General features: G+C 63.7%; 1 protein-coding gene across 1 annotated transcript; it reads right to left on the bottom strand.

Annotated features, from left to right (window-relative positions):
* Positions 1 to 5,433: 5,433 nt before the first annotated feature.
* LOC110481609 (blue-sensitive opsin) lies at positions 5,434 to 14,758 on the bottom strand. Its single transcript, XM_077789609.2, has 5 exons — positions 14,243 to 14,758; positions 11,931 to 12,099; positions 10,787 to 10,952; positions 7,982 to 8,221; positions 5,434 to 5,677 (listed from the first exon to the last, which is right to left on the bottom strand). The coding sequence occupies exons 1-5, from the start codon at positions 14,625 to 14,627 to the stop codon at positions 5,549 to 5,551; spliced, it is 1,089 nt and encodes a 362-aa protein (XP_077645735.1). The 5' UTR covers positions 14,628 to 14,758; the 3' UTR covers positions 5,434 to 5,548.
* Between the last annotated feature and the right edge of the window lie 1,265 nt (positions 14,759 to 16,023).

Genomic DNA, 16,023 nt, shown 5'->3' with positions numbered 1-16,023 from the left:
CATAGCGGGGTGTTCGTCCCCCCTCCTGCCCCACATCGGGGGTCCTGACCCCCCACCCCACAAAATTGTGGGACCCCCCCAGCCCCCTCCTGACCCACACTGGGAGGTCCTGCCCCACATTGAGGGGTCCTGGAGCCCCCCTGCCCCACATTGAGGGGTCCCGGAGCCCCTCTGCCCCACATTGAGGGGTCCCGGATCCCCCTGCCCCACATTGAGGGGTCCCGGAGCCCCCCTGCCCCACATTGAGGGGTCCCGGAGCCCCCCTGCCCCACATCTGGGTCCCGACCCCCCCTTGTGACCCAGAGTGGGGTCCTGAGCCCCTCCCGCCCCACATCGGGGTCCCGCCCCATATTTTGGGGTCCTGCCCCACATTGGGGGGTCGGGACCTCCTCCTGACCCACATCAGGGTCTTGACCCCCCTCCTGACCCACACCGGGGTTCCGACCCCCCTCCTGACCCACATTTTGGGGTCCTGCCCCACATTTTGGGGTCCTGCCCCACACCGGGGGCTCGGGGCCCCTTCCTGACCCACATTTTGGGGTCCTGCCCCACGTTTTGGGGTCCTGCCCCATATCGGGGGTCGGGACCCCCTCCTGCCCCACATTTTGGGGTCCTGCCCCACGTTTTGGGGTCCTGCCACACCTTTTTGGGGTCCTGCCCCACACCGGGGGCTCGGGACCCTCTCCTGCCCCACATTTTGGGGTCCTGCCCCACGTTTTGGGGTCCTGCCCCACACCGGGGGCTCGGGGCCCCTTCCTGACCCACATTTTGGGGTCGGACCCCCCCTCCGCCCCCCAAATCGGGGTCACGGGGCCGCGTTACATCACGGGGGGCTCCGGCTCGGGGCCAAGTGGGGCACGGGGGGGAGCCCCACCCCCCAAAAATAACCACAGCCCTAATTAGCAATTAACTCGGGGCGGGGAGGCGGATTAACGAGGGGGGTGGGGGGGGGCTCAAATTTGGGGTCCGGGGGTGTCCCCCCCCATCCCCTTCTGCACCCACGGGGGGTCCCGGGGGTCGCGGGGGTTGGGGGGCGCCCCCCGGGGGGGTCACCCCGGAGGGACCCCCCAAGCCTGACCTCAATCCCGCCCCCCGGGGGGGCCGGAGCTGCCCCCCCCCCTTAATCCCGGGATTTTCGGGTCGCCCCGGGGGAGTCCGATTAGGGGGGACACGGAAACTTTAATCCCCCCGCCGGGGAAAAGGGGGCGCGGAGCGGCGGACAGAGGAGCTTGGGGGGCTGCTGGGGGGAGCTGGGGCGGTTTTGGGGGGTCTGGGGGCTTGAGGGGGGTGTCGGGGGTGGTTTTGGGGCGGTTCTGAGGGGATTTGGGGCATTTCTCAGAGGGGATGTTGGGGGGTCTGGAGGGCTCCGGGGGTGTCGGGGGGGGTTCTGGGGAGCTCTAGGGGGGTCTGGGTGTTCTCGGGGGGCTCTGAGGGGTTTTGGGGCAATTCTGAGAGGCTTTGGGGCATTTCTGAGGGGTTTTTGCGGCGGTTCTGGGGGGTTTGGGGCGGTTCTGAGGGGTTGTGAGGGGGTCTGGGGGCGTCCGGGGGTGCGGGGTAGGGGGGTCTGGGGGTTCAGGGGTTCCCCGGAGGGGCTCCAGGGGGGCGATTTGGGGCGGTTCTGAGGGATTTTGGGGCAGTTCTGAAGGATTTTGGGTTATTCTGAGGGGTTTTGGGGCAGTTGTGAAGGATTTTGGGGCAGTTCTGAAGGATTTTGGGATCATTCTGAGATGTTTTGGGGCAGTTCTGAAGGATTTTGGGGCAGTTCTGAGGGGGTTTGGGGCAGTTCTGAGGGATTTTGGGGCGGTTCTGAGGGATTTTGGGGCAGTTCTGTAGGATTTTGGGATCATTCTGAGGGGTTTTGGGGCAGTTCTGAAGGATTTTGGGACAGTTCTGAAGGATTTGAGGCAGTTCTGAGGGATTTTGGGATCATTCTGAGAGGTTTTGGGGCACTTCTGAGGGGTTTTGGGGCCGCTACGGGGGTCTCTGGGGAGGCTTTGGGGGCTCCGGGGGGGTCTCTGAGGGGTCCCGTGGGTTCGGGTGGGGGGGATTGGTTTGGGGAGCAGCCGGACCCCCCAAATTGGGGGGCAAAGGGGGCGGGCGGTGCCCCCCACCCCCCATCTCCCCCCCCATCCCGGGGGGCGGCCGGTAAGTGCTGGGGGGGGCGTGGGGGGAGGGGGCTGGGGGCTCGGGGGCCACCAGGAGCGGCTGTGGGGCTACCAAGGCCACCCAGGGCCACCCGTGGGTGCCGTGGGTCACCGGGGGGCTGCTCTGGGGCCACCTCGAGGCGCCATGGGGCCACCAAGAGCCACTGGTGGCTGTCGTGGGGCTGCTGTGGGTCACTGTGGGGCCACCACTGGGTGCTGTGGGTCACTGTGGGGCCACCACTGGGTGCTGTGGGGCCACCAAGGGCCACCACTGGGTGCTGTGGGTCACTGTGGGGCCACCCAGGGCCACCACTGGGTGCTGTGGGGCTGCTCTGGGGCCACCACTGGGTGCTGTGGGTCACTGTGGGGCCACCCAGGGCCACCACTGGGTGCTGTGGGGCCACCAAGGGCCACCACTGGGTGCTGTGGGTCACTGTGGGGCCACCAAGGGCCACCACTGGGTGCTGTGGGTCACTGTGGGGCCACCACTGGGTGCTGGAGGCCACCACTGGGTGCTGTGGGGCTGCTCTGGGGCCACCACGAGTCACCGTGGGGCCACCAAAGGACTCCACGGGAGCCGCGTGTCCCTGTGGGGTGTCCCCGTGGGGTGTCCCCTGTGGGGTGTCCCCTGTGGGGTGTCCCCCCCGTGTCCCCCCGGGCCGTGCGGCCGGAATTCCGCTAGTTCTGAACTTTTTCCTGGAATAAAAAGCTCACTACTGGCAGAACTCGGCGGCGCGCCCCACTGCGGGGGCACCCGGGGGGCACCCGGGGGGCGCCACGGGGGCATTTGGGGGCACTTGTGGGGCGCTTGTGGGGCTGGGGGCACTGCGGGGGTACTTGGGGTTACTGCAGGGACACTTGTGGGGCACTTTGAGGGGTGCTTGTGGGGCACTTGTGGGGCTGGGGGCACTTCTGGGGCACTTGGGGTGGTACCTGTGGGTCTGGGGGCACTTGTGGGGCACTTGGGGTGGTTCTGTGGGTCTGGGGGCACTTGTGGGGCATTAGGGGTGGTACCTGTGGGTCTGGGGGCACTTGTGGGGCATTAGGGGTGGTACCTGTGGGTCTGGGGGCACTTGTGGGGCATTAGGGGTGGTTCTGTGGGTCTGGGGGCACTTGTGGGGCATTAGGGGTGGTTCTGTGGGTCTGGGGGCACTTGTGGGGCACTTGGGGTGGTACCTGTGGGTCTGGGGGCACTTGTGGGGCACTTGGGATGGTACCTGTGGGTCTGGGGGCACTTGTGGGGCACTTGGGGTGGTACCTGTGGGTCTGGGGGCACTTGTGGGGTATTTGGGGTGGTACCTGTGGGTCTGGGGGCACTTGTGGGGCATTTGGGGTGGTACCTGTGGGGCTGGGGGCACTTGTGGGGTATTTGGGGTGGTACCTGTGGGTCTGGGGGCACTTGTGGGGCACTTGGGGTGGTACCTGTGGGTCTGGGGGCACTTGTGGGGCATTTGGGGTGGTACCTGTGGGTCTGGGGGCACTTGTGGGGCATTTGGGGTGGTACCTGTGGGTCTGGGGGCACTTGTGGGGCACTTGGGGTGGTACCTGTGGGTCTGGGGGCACTTGTGGGGCATTAGGGGTGGTTCTGTGGATCTGGGGGCACTTGTGGGGCATTAGGGGTGGTACCTGTGGGTCTGGGGGCACTTGTGGGGCATTTGGGGTGGTACCTGTGGGTCTGGGGGCACTTGTGGGGCATTTGGGGTGGTACCTGTGGGTCTGGGGGCACTTGTGGGGCACTTGGGGTGGTTCTGTGGGTCTGGGGCCACTTGTGGGGCATTAGGGGTGGTACCTGTGGGTCTGGGGGCACTTGTGGGGCACTTGGGGTGGTTCTGTGGGTCTGGGGGCACTTGTGGGGCATTTGGGGTGGTTCTGTGGGTCTGGGGGCACTTGTGGGGCACTTGGGGTGGTTCTGTGGGTCTGGGGCCACTTGTGGGGCACTTGGGGTGGTACCTGTGGGTCTGGGGGCACTTGTGGGGCACTTGGGGTGGTACCTGTGGGTCTGGGGGCACTTGTGGGGCATTAGGGGTGGTACCTGTGGGTCTGGGGGCACTTGTGGGGCATTAGGGGTGGTTCTGTGGGTCTGGGGGCACTTGTGGGGCATTAGGGGTGGTTCTGTGGATCTGGGGGCACTTGTGGGGCATTAGGGGTGGTACCTGTGGGTCTGAGGGCACTTGTGGGGTGCCCCCCAAAGCAGAGGCAGCGGCTGCGTCTCCAGTGTTTAATGGGGTGAGGGGGGGTTATGTACAACGGAGCTGTGGGGCTGCCCCATAGCGGGGGGCAGAGCTGCCGTGGGGCAGAGCTGCTGTGGGGTAAAGCCCGATATGGGGCAGAGCCCTCCATAGGGCAGAACTGTGAGACTGAGCCCGATATAGGGCTGACCCGGTGTGGGGCAGAACCCGATATAGGGCAGAGCTTGATGTGGGGCAGAACCCGATATAGGGCTGACCCGGTGTGGGGCAGAGCCCAATGTGGGGCCAAACCTGATATGGGGCAGAACCCGGTGTGGGGCAGAGCTTGATATAGGGCTGAGACCGATATAGGGCTAAATCTGATATGGGGCAGAGCCCGATATAGGGTCAAACACCGTGTGGGGCAGAGCCCGATGTGGGGCAGAGCTCGATCTAGGGCCAAACATGATATAGGGCAGAGCCCGATGTGGGGCAGAGCTTGATATAGAGCTGAGCCTGGTGTGGGGCAGAGCTGAGCCTGGTGTGGGGCAGAGCTCAATATAGGGCTGGGCCCAATATAGGGCCAAACCTGATGTGGGGCAGAGCCCGATGTGGGGCCAAACCTGATATGGGGCAGAGCCCAATGTGGGGCCAAACCTGATGTGGGGCAGAGCCCGATGTGGGGCCAAACCCGATGTGGGGCAGAGCCCAATGTGGGGCCAAACCTGATATGGGGCAGAGCCCGATGTGGGGCCAAACCTGATATGAGGCAGAGCTCGATGTGGGGCAGAGCCCAATATAGGGCCAAACCTGATATGGGGCAGAGCCCAATGTGGGGCCAAACCTGATATGAGGCAGAGCTCGATGTGGGGCAGAGCCCAATATAGGGCCAAACCTGATATGGGGCAGAGCCCAATGTGGGGCCAAACCTGATATGGGGCAGAGCTCGATGTGGGGCAGAGCCCAATATAGGGCCAAACCCGATATGGGGCAGAGCCCAATGTGGGGCCAAACCCGATATGGGGCAGAGCCCAATATAGGGCCAAACCCGATATAGGGCAGAGCTCGATGTGGGGCAGAGCCCAATATAGGGCCAAACCCGATATGGGGCAGAGCCCGATGTGGGGCTGAGCCCCATACAGGACCAAGTCCGCTGTAGGGCAGCCCTGGCTGGGTCGGGCCCGCCGTGGGGCAGCGCCGTGGGGCAGCGCCGTGGGGCAGCGCCGTGGGGCCGCCCTATGCCGGGGACACCTGGCTGGAGGACACCGAGGACACCTGCGTGGCCTGGGACGAGCCGGACACGTCGTCCTCGTCCCCGAACGGGCTCCGGCCGCAGAACACGAGCTTGAGCATGCAGGAGCGGAACTGCGGGACCCCGACCCACAGCTACGGCCCCGGACCCACGGCGGGACCCACGGCCACAGCCCGGACCCATAGGAACAGCCCCGGACCCACAGCCACAGCCCAGACCCACAGCTACAGCCCCGGACCCACAGCAACAGCCCCAGACCCACAGCTACAACCCCGGACCCACAGCAACAGCCCCAGACCCATAGGAACAGCCCCGGACCCACAGCTACGGCCCCGGACCCACGACGGGACCCACGGCCACAGCCCAGACCCATAGGAACAGCCCCGGACCCACAGCCACAGCCCAGACCCACAGCAACAGCCCCGACCCACAGCTACAGCCCCGGACCCACAGCGGGACCCACAGCTACAGCCCAGACCCATAGGAACAGCCCCAGACCCACAGCCACAGCCCCGGACCCACAGCCACAGCCCAGACCCATAGGAACAGCCCCGGACCCACGGCCACAGCCCAGACCCATAGGAACAGCCCCGGACCCACAGCGGGACCCACAGCTACAGCCCAGACCCATAGGAACAGCCCCGGACCCACAGCCACAGCCCCGGACCCACGGCGAGACCCACAGCCACAGCCCAGACCCATAGGAACAGCCCCGGACCCACAGCAACAGCCCCGGACCCACAGCTACGGCCCCGGACCCACGGCGGGACCCACAGCAACAGCCCCAGACCCATAGGAACAGCCCCAGACCCACAGCGGGACCCACAGCAACAACCCCAGACTCACAGCTACAGCCCAGACCCATAGCCACAGCTCCAGACCCATAGGAACAGCCCCAGACCCACAGAGAGACCCCCCCAACCCACAGCAGAACCCCAGCCCACAGCTGGACCCCTGACCCACAGAAGGACCCATAGGAACAGCCTCAGACCCATAGGAACAGCCCAGACCCACAGTGGGACCCATAGCAACAGCCCCAGACCCACGGCAGGACCCACAGGAACAGCCCAGACCCACAGCAACAGCCCCAGGCCCATAGAAACAGCCCCAGAGCCACAGTGGGACCCCCAACCCACAGCGGGATCCATAGGAACAGCCCCAGACCCATAGAGGGATGCCCGACCTATGGAAAGAGCCAGGACCCAGAGAGGGACCCCAACCCACAGCAGGACCTCTGACCCATTGAAGGACCCCTGACCCACAGCGGGACCCCTGAACCATAGAGAGACCCCAGACCCACAGCTGGACCCCTGAACCATAGAGAGACCCCAGACCCACAGCTGGACCCCCAACCCACAGAAGGACCCATAGGAACAGCCCCAGACCCACAGAGGGACCCCAGACTCACAACAACACCCCCATCCCCCCACTGCCCCCATGTCCCCATTGTCCCCACCACCCCCATCACCCCAACTGTCCCCACCATCCCCACGTCTTCGTGTCCCTGTGTTCCCCATGTCCCCATATCCCCGTGTCCCCGTGTCCCCACATCCCCGTGTCCCCATGTCCCCGTGACCCTGTGTCCCCCTGTCCCCATGTCCCTGTGTCCCCATATCCCCATGTCTTCACTGTCCCCCTGTCCTCCTGACTCTGTGTCCCCATGTCCCCACATCCCCATGTCCCCGTGTCCCCATGTACCCACACTGCCATGTCCCCGTGTCCCTGTGTCCCCACATCCCCATGTCCCCATGTCCCTGTGTCCCCATGTCCCCGTGACCCTGTGTCCCCCTGTCCCCATGTCTGTGTCCCCATATCCCCATATCCCCATGTCTTCACCGTCCCCCTGTGTCCTCCTGACCCCGTGTCCCCACGTCCCCGTGTCCCCATGTCCCCATGTCCCCACATCCCCGTGTCCCCACATTACCATGTCCCCATGCCCCCGTGTCCCCAATGTTCCCGTGTCCCCACATCCCAGTGTCCCCATGTCCCCATGTCCCCATGTTCCTGTGCCCCCATGTCCCCACATCCCAGTGTCCCCACATCCCTGTGTCCCCACTTCCCCATGTCCCCACGTCCCCGTGTCCCCATGTCTGCATATCCCCATGTCCCCGTGTCCCCATGTCCGTATATCCCCATGTCCCCGTGTCCCCACATCCCCATATCCCCATGTCCCCATGTCCCCACATCTCTGTGTCCCCACATCCCCATATCCCCATGTCCCCATGTCCCCACATCCCTGTGTTCCCACGTCCCCACATCCCCACATCCCAGTGTCCCCACATCGCCATGTCCCCGCACCCCCATGTCCCCAATGTCCCCGTGTCCCCACATCCCCACATCCCTGTGTCCCCACATCCCAGTGTCCCCACTTCCCCATGTCCCCACTTCCCCACGTCCCCAAGTCCCCGCGTCCCCACCTGCTTGTTCATGAAGACGTAGATGATGGGGTTGTAGACGGTGGAGGCCTTGGAGAAGACGGAGGGGATGGAGGCCAGCCCCACGTCGAAGGGATGTCCCCGGTGCGTCACCACCCAGAGCGCGAAGCTGCAGTAGGGCAGCCAGCACACCAGGAAGCCCAGCACCATCACCACCACCATCTTGGTCACCTCGCGCTCCGCCTTCTGCGTGGTGGCCGACTGCTCCTGCTGCTTGGCCACCTGCGGGGCGGCGCGGGACAGGGTCAGGGTGGGGTCAGTGTGGGGTGGATATAGGGGATGGTGTGGGGTCAGTGTGGGGTGGATATAGGGGATGGTGTGGGGTCAGTGTGGGGTGGATATAAGGGATGCTGTGGGGTCAGGGTGGGGTTGGTGTGGGGCGGATATAGGGGATGATGTGGGGTCAGGGTGGGGCGGATATAGGGGATGGTGTGGGGTCAGTGTGGGGTGGATATAGGGGATGGTGTGGGGTCAGTGTGGGGTGGATATAGGGGATGGTGTTGGGTCAGTGTGGGGTTGGTGTGGGGTCAGTGTGGGGCGGATATAGGGGATGGTGTGGGGTCGGTGTGGGGCGGATATAGGGGATGGTGTGGGGTCGGTGTGGGGTCAAGTATGGGTCAGATATAGGGGATGGTGTGGGGTCAGTGTGGGGTGGATATAGGGGATGGTGTGGGGTCAGTGTGGGGTGGATATAGGGGATGGTGTGGGGTCAGTGTGGGGTTGGTGTGGGGTCAGTGTGGGGCGGATATAGGGGATGGTGTGGGGTCGGTGTGGGGCGGATATAGGGGATGGTGTGGGGTCGGTGTGGGGTCAAGTATGGGTCAGATATAGGGGATGGTGTGGGGTCAGTGTGGGGTGGATATAGGGGATGGTGTGGGGTCAGTGTGGGGCAGATATAGGAGTGATTTGGGGTCAGATATGGGGTCAAGTATGGGTCAGATATAGGGGATGGTGTGGGGTCAGTGTGGGGTGGATATAGGGGATGGTGTGGGGTCAGTGTGGGGTGGATATAGGGGATGGTGTGGGGTCAGTGTGGGGTTGGTGTGGGGCAGATATAGGGGATGGTGTGGGGTCAGTGTGGGGCAGATATAGGAGTGATTTGGGGTCAGATATGGGGTCAAGTATGGGTCAGATATAGGGGATGGTGTGGGGTCAGTGTGGGGTGGATATAGGGGATGGTGTGGGGTCAGTGTGGGGTGGATATAGGGGATGGTGTGGGGTCAGTGTGGGGTCAGTGTGGGGCGGATATAGGGGATGGTGTGGGGTCAGTGTGGGGCGGATATAGGGGATGGTGTGGGGTCAGTGTGGGGCGGATATAGGGGATGGTGTGGGGTTGGTGTGGGGTCAGTGTGGGGCGGATATAGGGGATGGTGTGGGGTCAGTGTGGGGCGGATATAGGGGATGGTGTGGGGTCAGTGTGGGGCGGATATAGGGGATGGTGTGGGGTCAGTGTGGGGTCAGTGTGGGGCGGATATAGGGGATGGTGTGGGGTCAGTGTGGGGTCAGTGTGGGGCGGATATAGGAGTGATGTGGAGTCAGATACGGGGTCAAGTATGGGTCAGGTATGGGTCAGATATAGGGGATGGTGTGGGGTCAGATATAGAGGAGATATGAGGTCAGATGTGGGGTCAGATATTGGTCAGATATAGGGGATGGTGTGGGGTCAGATATGGAGTCAGAAAGGGTAGATATGGGGTAAGATATAGGGGACAGTGTGGGGTTGAAGATGGGAGAATATGGGGTCGGATATGGGTCAGAGATCGGGGGATCTGGGTCAGAAATGGGATCAGATGTGGGGTCAGATATAGAGGAGATATGGGGTCAGATGTGGGGTCAGATATCAGGGACAGTGTGGGGTCAGATGTGGGGAGATATGGGGTCAGATATCAGGGGAATCTGGGGCAGAAATAGGGTCAGATGTGGGGTCGAAGATGGGAGAATATGGGGTCAGATATGGGTCAGAGATTGGGGGATCTGGGTCAGATATGGGGTCAGATGTGGGGGTGGCAATGGGGGGCTATGGGGACACTCATGGGGTCAGTTATGGGGTCAGGTCTGGGGCACTCAGCCACGCCAGTGACCCACGGGGGTCTCAAACACGGGGAGGGGTCTCAGACCCCCAACGCTGACCCCCACTTCCCCCCCCCCCCCCCGCTGTGGGGTCTCCCCAAGGACCACCCACCCCACGGCACCCCAATTCCCCTGTGCCCCCAATAAACCGTGTACCCCAATAAACCGTGTGACCCCTGAGCCCCCCAGGATCCCCTGGGACCCCCTGGAACCCTCCCAAGACCCCCAGAACCCCCCCAGGACCCCCAAAATCCCCTCACCACGCTCAGGGTGAGCAGCAGGAGACGATCACGGTGGGGAACCTTCGCTCCTCTGATCACCCCGAGCCCCCGGGACCCCCCAGAACCCCCCCAAGACACCCAGAATCCCCCCCAGGACCCCCAAAATCCCCTCACCACGCTCAGGGTGAGCAGCAGGAGACGATCACGGTGGGGAACCTGCGCTCCTCTGATCACCCTGAGCCCCCGGGACCACCACGGGACCCCTCAAAATGCCCTCACCGCGCGCAGGGTGAGCAGCAGGAGATGATAACGGTGAGGAACCTTCGCTCCTCTGATCCCCCCGAGCCCCCAGGACCCCCCCAGGACCCCCGGGACCCCCCAAAATGCCCTCACCGCGCGCAGGGTGAGCAGCAGGAGACGATCACGGTGGGGAACCTTCGCTCCCCTGATCCCCCCGAGCCCCCAGGACCCCCGGGACCCCCCAAAATGCCCTCACCGCGCGCAGGGTGAGCAGCAGCCGCCCGTAGGAGAAGACGATGACGGTCAGGGGGAAGCCGAAGCAGAAGCAGAAGAGGAAAATCACGTAGGACTCGTTGTTCCATTTGTTGTCCGTCGTGTACCAGTCCGGCCCGCACGAGCACTGCAGCCCCTCGGGGATGTACCTGGGGAGGGGGGCACCGGGGGGGGGTCACACTTCAGCGGGACCCCCGAACCGAACCACCCCCGCGACCCCCAAACCGCCCCCGGGACCCCCGGCCCGCCCCCGACATCCCCGATCCAACAAATCCCCGAAAATTCCCGGGACCCCCGAGCCCAGGAGCTCCTCAGCGGCTCGGGGATGGAGCTGGGGAGGGGGGCACGGGGGGTGGGCACTGCCCACGGGACCCCCGAACCCAGCCCGGGACCCCCAAACCGCCCCCGGGATCAGCAAAATCCCCGGGACCCCCGGGATCCCAAAATCCCCGACAATTCCGGGCACTCCCAGCCCGCGGGGATGGGTCTGGGGGCGCGGATGAGGAGGGGGGGGTCGCACGGATGAGGGACCCCCAAACCCCCCCCGGACCTTCCCCGGGACCCCCGATCTGCCTCCGGACCCTTAAAACCCCTCGGGACCCCCAAAACCCCCGACCCCATCCAAGACCCCCCCAACCTCCTTTGAAGGCTCAACCCCCCCCGGGACCCCCCGACCCCTCCAGAGACCCCTGACCCCAGGGACCCCCTGACCCCATCCAGGACCCCCAAACCCTCCTGGGACCCCCCCCAACCTTCCCCAGATCCCCAATTCCAGGGACCCCCAGATCCTCTTGGAACCCCAAATCTCCAGAGACCCCTGACCCCAGGGACCCCCCCCAATTGATCTGAGACCCCCCCAACCTTCCCCAGATCCCCAACTCCAGGGACCCCCAGATCCTCTTGGAACCCCAAATCTCCAGAGACCCCTGACCCCAGGGACCCCCCTGACCCTCCTGGGACCCCCCCAATCCACCTGAGACCCCCCCAACCTTCCCCAGATCCCCAACTCCAGGGACCCCCAGCTCCCCTTGGAAGCTCAAACCTTGGAGACTCTGTGACACCTCAGGGAACCCCAAACCCTTCGGGACCCCCGGACCCCCCCGGGACCCCCAGGAACCCCCCCAGACCTGCTCCAGCCGAAGAGGGGGGGCATGGAGGCGACGAGGCCGAAGATCCAGGTGATGGCACAGCCCAGCACCGCGTGGCTGCCCCGGAAGGTGAAGTTGCCCAGGGGCTTGCAGATGACCAGGAACCGCTCGAAGGCCACCACGGCCAGCGACCACAGGGACACCATCCCTAGGGACAGGGGACACTGGTGACATCCCTGTCACCATGGCCACCACGGCCAGTGACCACAGGGACACCATCCCTAGGGACAGGGGACATTGGTGACATCCCTGTCACCATGGCCACCACGGCCAGTGACCACAGGGACACCATCCCTAGGGACAGGGGACACTGGTGACATCCCTGTCACCATGGCCACCACGGCCAGTGACCACAGGGACACCATCCCTAGGGACAGGGGACATTGGTGACATCCCTGTCACCATGGCCACCATGGCCAGTGACCACAGGGACACCATCCCTAGGGACAGGGGACACTGGTGACATCCCTGTCACCATGGCCACCACGGCCAGCGACCACAGGGACACCATCCCTAGGGACAGGGGACACTGGTGACATCCCTGTCACCATGGCCACCATGGCCAGTGACCACAGGGACACCATCCCTAGGGACAGGGGACACTGGTGACATCCCTGTCACCATGGCCACCATGGCCACCACGGCCAGTGACCACAGGGACACCATCCCTAGGGACAGGGGACACTGGTGACATCCCTGTCACCATGGCCACCACGGCCAGCGACCACAGGGACACCATCCCTAGGGACAAGGGACACTGGTGACATCCCTGTCACCATGGCCACCACGGCCAGCGACCACAGGGACACCATCCCTAGGGACAGGGGACATTGGTGACATCCCTGTCACCATGGCCACCATGGCCAGCGACCACAGGGACACCATCCCTAGGGTGACATCCCTGTCACCACAGCCACCACGCCAGTGACCACAGGGACACCATCCCTAGGGACAGGGGACATTGGTGACATCCCTGTCACCATGGCCACCACGGCCAGCGACCACAGGGACACCATCCCTAGGGACAAGGGACACTGGTGACATCCCTGTCACCATGGCCACCACGGCCAGTGACCACAGGGACACCATTCCTAGGGACAGGGGACACTGGTGACATCCCTGTCACCACAGCCACCACGCCAGTGACCACAGGGACACCATCCCTAGGCGGGACAGGGGACACTGGTGACATCCCTGTCACCATGGCCATGGCCACCATGGCCACCATGGCCACCACGGCCAGCAACCACAGGGACACCCCAAACCCAATGTCCCCAGACCCAATGTCCCCAGACCATGGTGACCTTGTGCCCCATGTCCCACACCCCCAACACCCCCAAACCCAACACCCCCAGACCATGGTGACCTTCTACCTTCATGTCCAACACCCCCAACCCCAAACACCCCCAGACCATGGTGACCTTCTACCACATACCCTCATGTCCAACACCCCCTGACCATGGTGACCTTGTGCCCCATGTTCTATGCACCCCAGCACCCCTAGACCCAACGTCCCCAAACCCAACACCCCCAGACCATGGGGACCTTCTACCCCACACCCCCAGACCCAGCACCCCCAGACCACAGTGACCTCATAGTCCATATCCCACACCCCAATATCCCCAAACCCAACATCCCCAAACCCAACGCCCCCAATATTCCCAGACCTTCTACCCCACACCCTCATGTCCAACACCTCCAGACCCAACGCCCCCAAACCCAACACCCTCAGACCACGGTGACCTCATAGCCCATGTCCTCAACCCCAATATCCTCAAACCCCAACATCTCCAAACCCCACACCCCCAGACCATGGTGACCTCATAGCCCACACCCTGATGTCCAACACCTCCAAACCCAATGCTCCCAAACCCAACATCCCCTGACCATGGTGACCTCATAGCCCATGTCCTCAACCCCAATATCCTCAAACCCCAACATCTCCAAACCCAAGGTCCCCAAACTCCAACACCCCCAGACCACAGTGACCTCAAAGCCCGTGTCCTCAACCCCAATATCCTCAAACCCCAACATCTCCAAACCCAATGTCCCCAAACCCCAACACCCCCAGACCACAGTGACCTCGAAGCCCACATCCCACACCCCCAACCACCCCCAAACCCAACACCCCCAGACCATGGTGACCTTCTACCACATACCCTCATGTCTAACACCTCCAAACCCAAGGCCCCCAACCCCAACACCCCCAGACCATGATGACCTCGCAGCCCACATCCCACACCCCCAACCACCCCCAACCCCACCACCCCCACCCGTTGCCCGTCCCTCACCGCCCAGCGTGGCGGCGAACCCCTCGATCTTGCAGGCCAGCGGCCCCAGGGCGAAGTACATCTGGGAGAAGCTGTAGAAGGCCGTGGTGGAGCCCACGCACACCACCAGCAGGTTGGCCACCGCCAGGTTGACCAGGATGTAGTTGAGGTGCGACCTCAGCTTCTTGTACTTGGCCGTGCACACCACGGTCAGCGCGTTGATGGGGACGCCGAGGACCACCAGCAGGAACATGAAGGCCGCCATGGCCTTGAAGATGCCGGGGCTGCCCAGGTGGGTTTGGGGGACCAGGAAGGGGCTCAGCGCCGTCAGGTTTGAGGTCTCCAAGCTCACGGGGATGTAGAAATCCTCGGGGAGCTCGTCCCGCATCTCCCGCGACTTCTGCATGGCGGCGGTGACGGCGACACCGCGGTCGGACGGGCGGGTGGGGGGCGACGGGGAGGATCTTTTATAGGGCGGGGGGCGGATGGGACCCCCCCCAATAATCGGGGCTCAGGAGGTAAAGCGCGGCTGAGCCCAGCTCATCCCGGAGCCGGCGCTGGCCAAGCCGGGCTTAGGCGCTCGGCAAGCGGCTTTCGGGGGGTCTTAATCACCCCCGAGCCCTGATTAGCGGGGTTGGGGTGGGGGATCAGGGGGTATCAGGGCCCCCCCCCACCCTAAAAGGGCTTAATTGGGTGCTGGTGTGATGGGGAGGGGGTGGGGGGGTGGTGGTCCTGAAATACCCTCGGGTGCTGCGGGGGGTTCGGGGGTGTTGAGGTGCCAAACTGGAGACTGGGAGGTGCCTGGGAGCCCAAATTTGGCTCCAAAAGGTCCCTGGGGTCCCGAATTGGACCCCCAAAAACTCCTTGGGACCCCAAATTGGACCCCAAAAACTCTTTGGGATCCCAAACTGGACCCCAAAAACTCCTTGGGATCCCAAATTTGACTCCAAAAACTCTTTGGGATCCCAAACTGGACCCCAAAATTCCTTGGTACCACTCTGTGCCACAAAATTTGACCCCAAAACCTCTTTGGGATCCCAAATTGGGTCCCAAAACCTTCTTTGGGATCCCAAATTGGACCCCAAAACCTCCCTGGTTTGCCAAAATTTTTACTGGGACCGTCCTGTGCCCACAAATCAAACAAAAAAACTTGCTGGGACCTCAAATTTGAACCCCAAACCTTCCCGAACCCCCTTGCCTGCACCCCAAAACTTCCCCCAAAGTCCCTCCATATCCCAAAACACCCCAGACTCTCCCCCCTGTACCCCCAAACCCCTCTGGAGCCCCTCCAATTCCCCCCCCCGGATTTTGGGGTCCCACTGCCCCCCCTGATGCCACCACAGGGTTTTGGCAACATCTGGGAGGGGGGTCCTGGTGGACATTTTGGGGGTCCCGGGTGACATTTGGGGGTTCCCGGGGGATTTTGGAGGGTCTCAGGGGACATTTTGGGGGTCCCGGGTGACATTTGGGGGTTCCCGGGGGATTTTGGAGGGTCTCAGGGGACATTTTGGGGGTCCTGGGTGACATTTGGGGGGTGCCGGGGGATTTTGGAGGGTCTCAGGGGATCATTTGGGCGGTCCCGGCTGACATTTGGGGGGTCCCGGGGGATTTTGGGTGGTCCCGGATGACATTTGGGCGGTCCCGGGGGATTTTGGGTGGTCCCGGGGATCATTTGGGGGGTCCCGGGGGATTTTGGGTGGTCCCGGATGACATTTGGGCGGTCCCGGGGGATTTTGGGCGGTCCCGGGGATCATTTGGGGGGTCCCGGGGGATTTTGGGCGGTCCCGGGGATCATTTGGGGG

This window comes from Lonchura striata, chromosome 31, assembly GCF_050655825.1.
Source record: "Lonchura striata isolate lonStrDom1 chromosome 31, ASM5065582v1, whole genome shotgun sequence".
In the NCBI taxonomy this organism is placed as follows: domain Eukaryota; kingdom Metazoa; phylum Chordata; class Aves; order Passeriformes; family Estrildidae; genus Lonchura; species Lonchura striata.
This window is presented reverse-complemented; position numbering and strand designations above follow the sequence as displayed.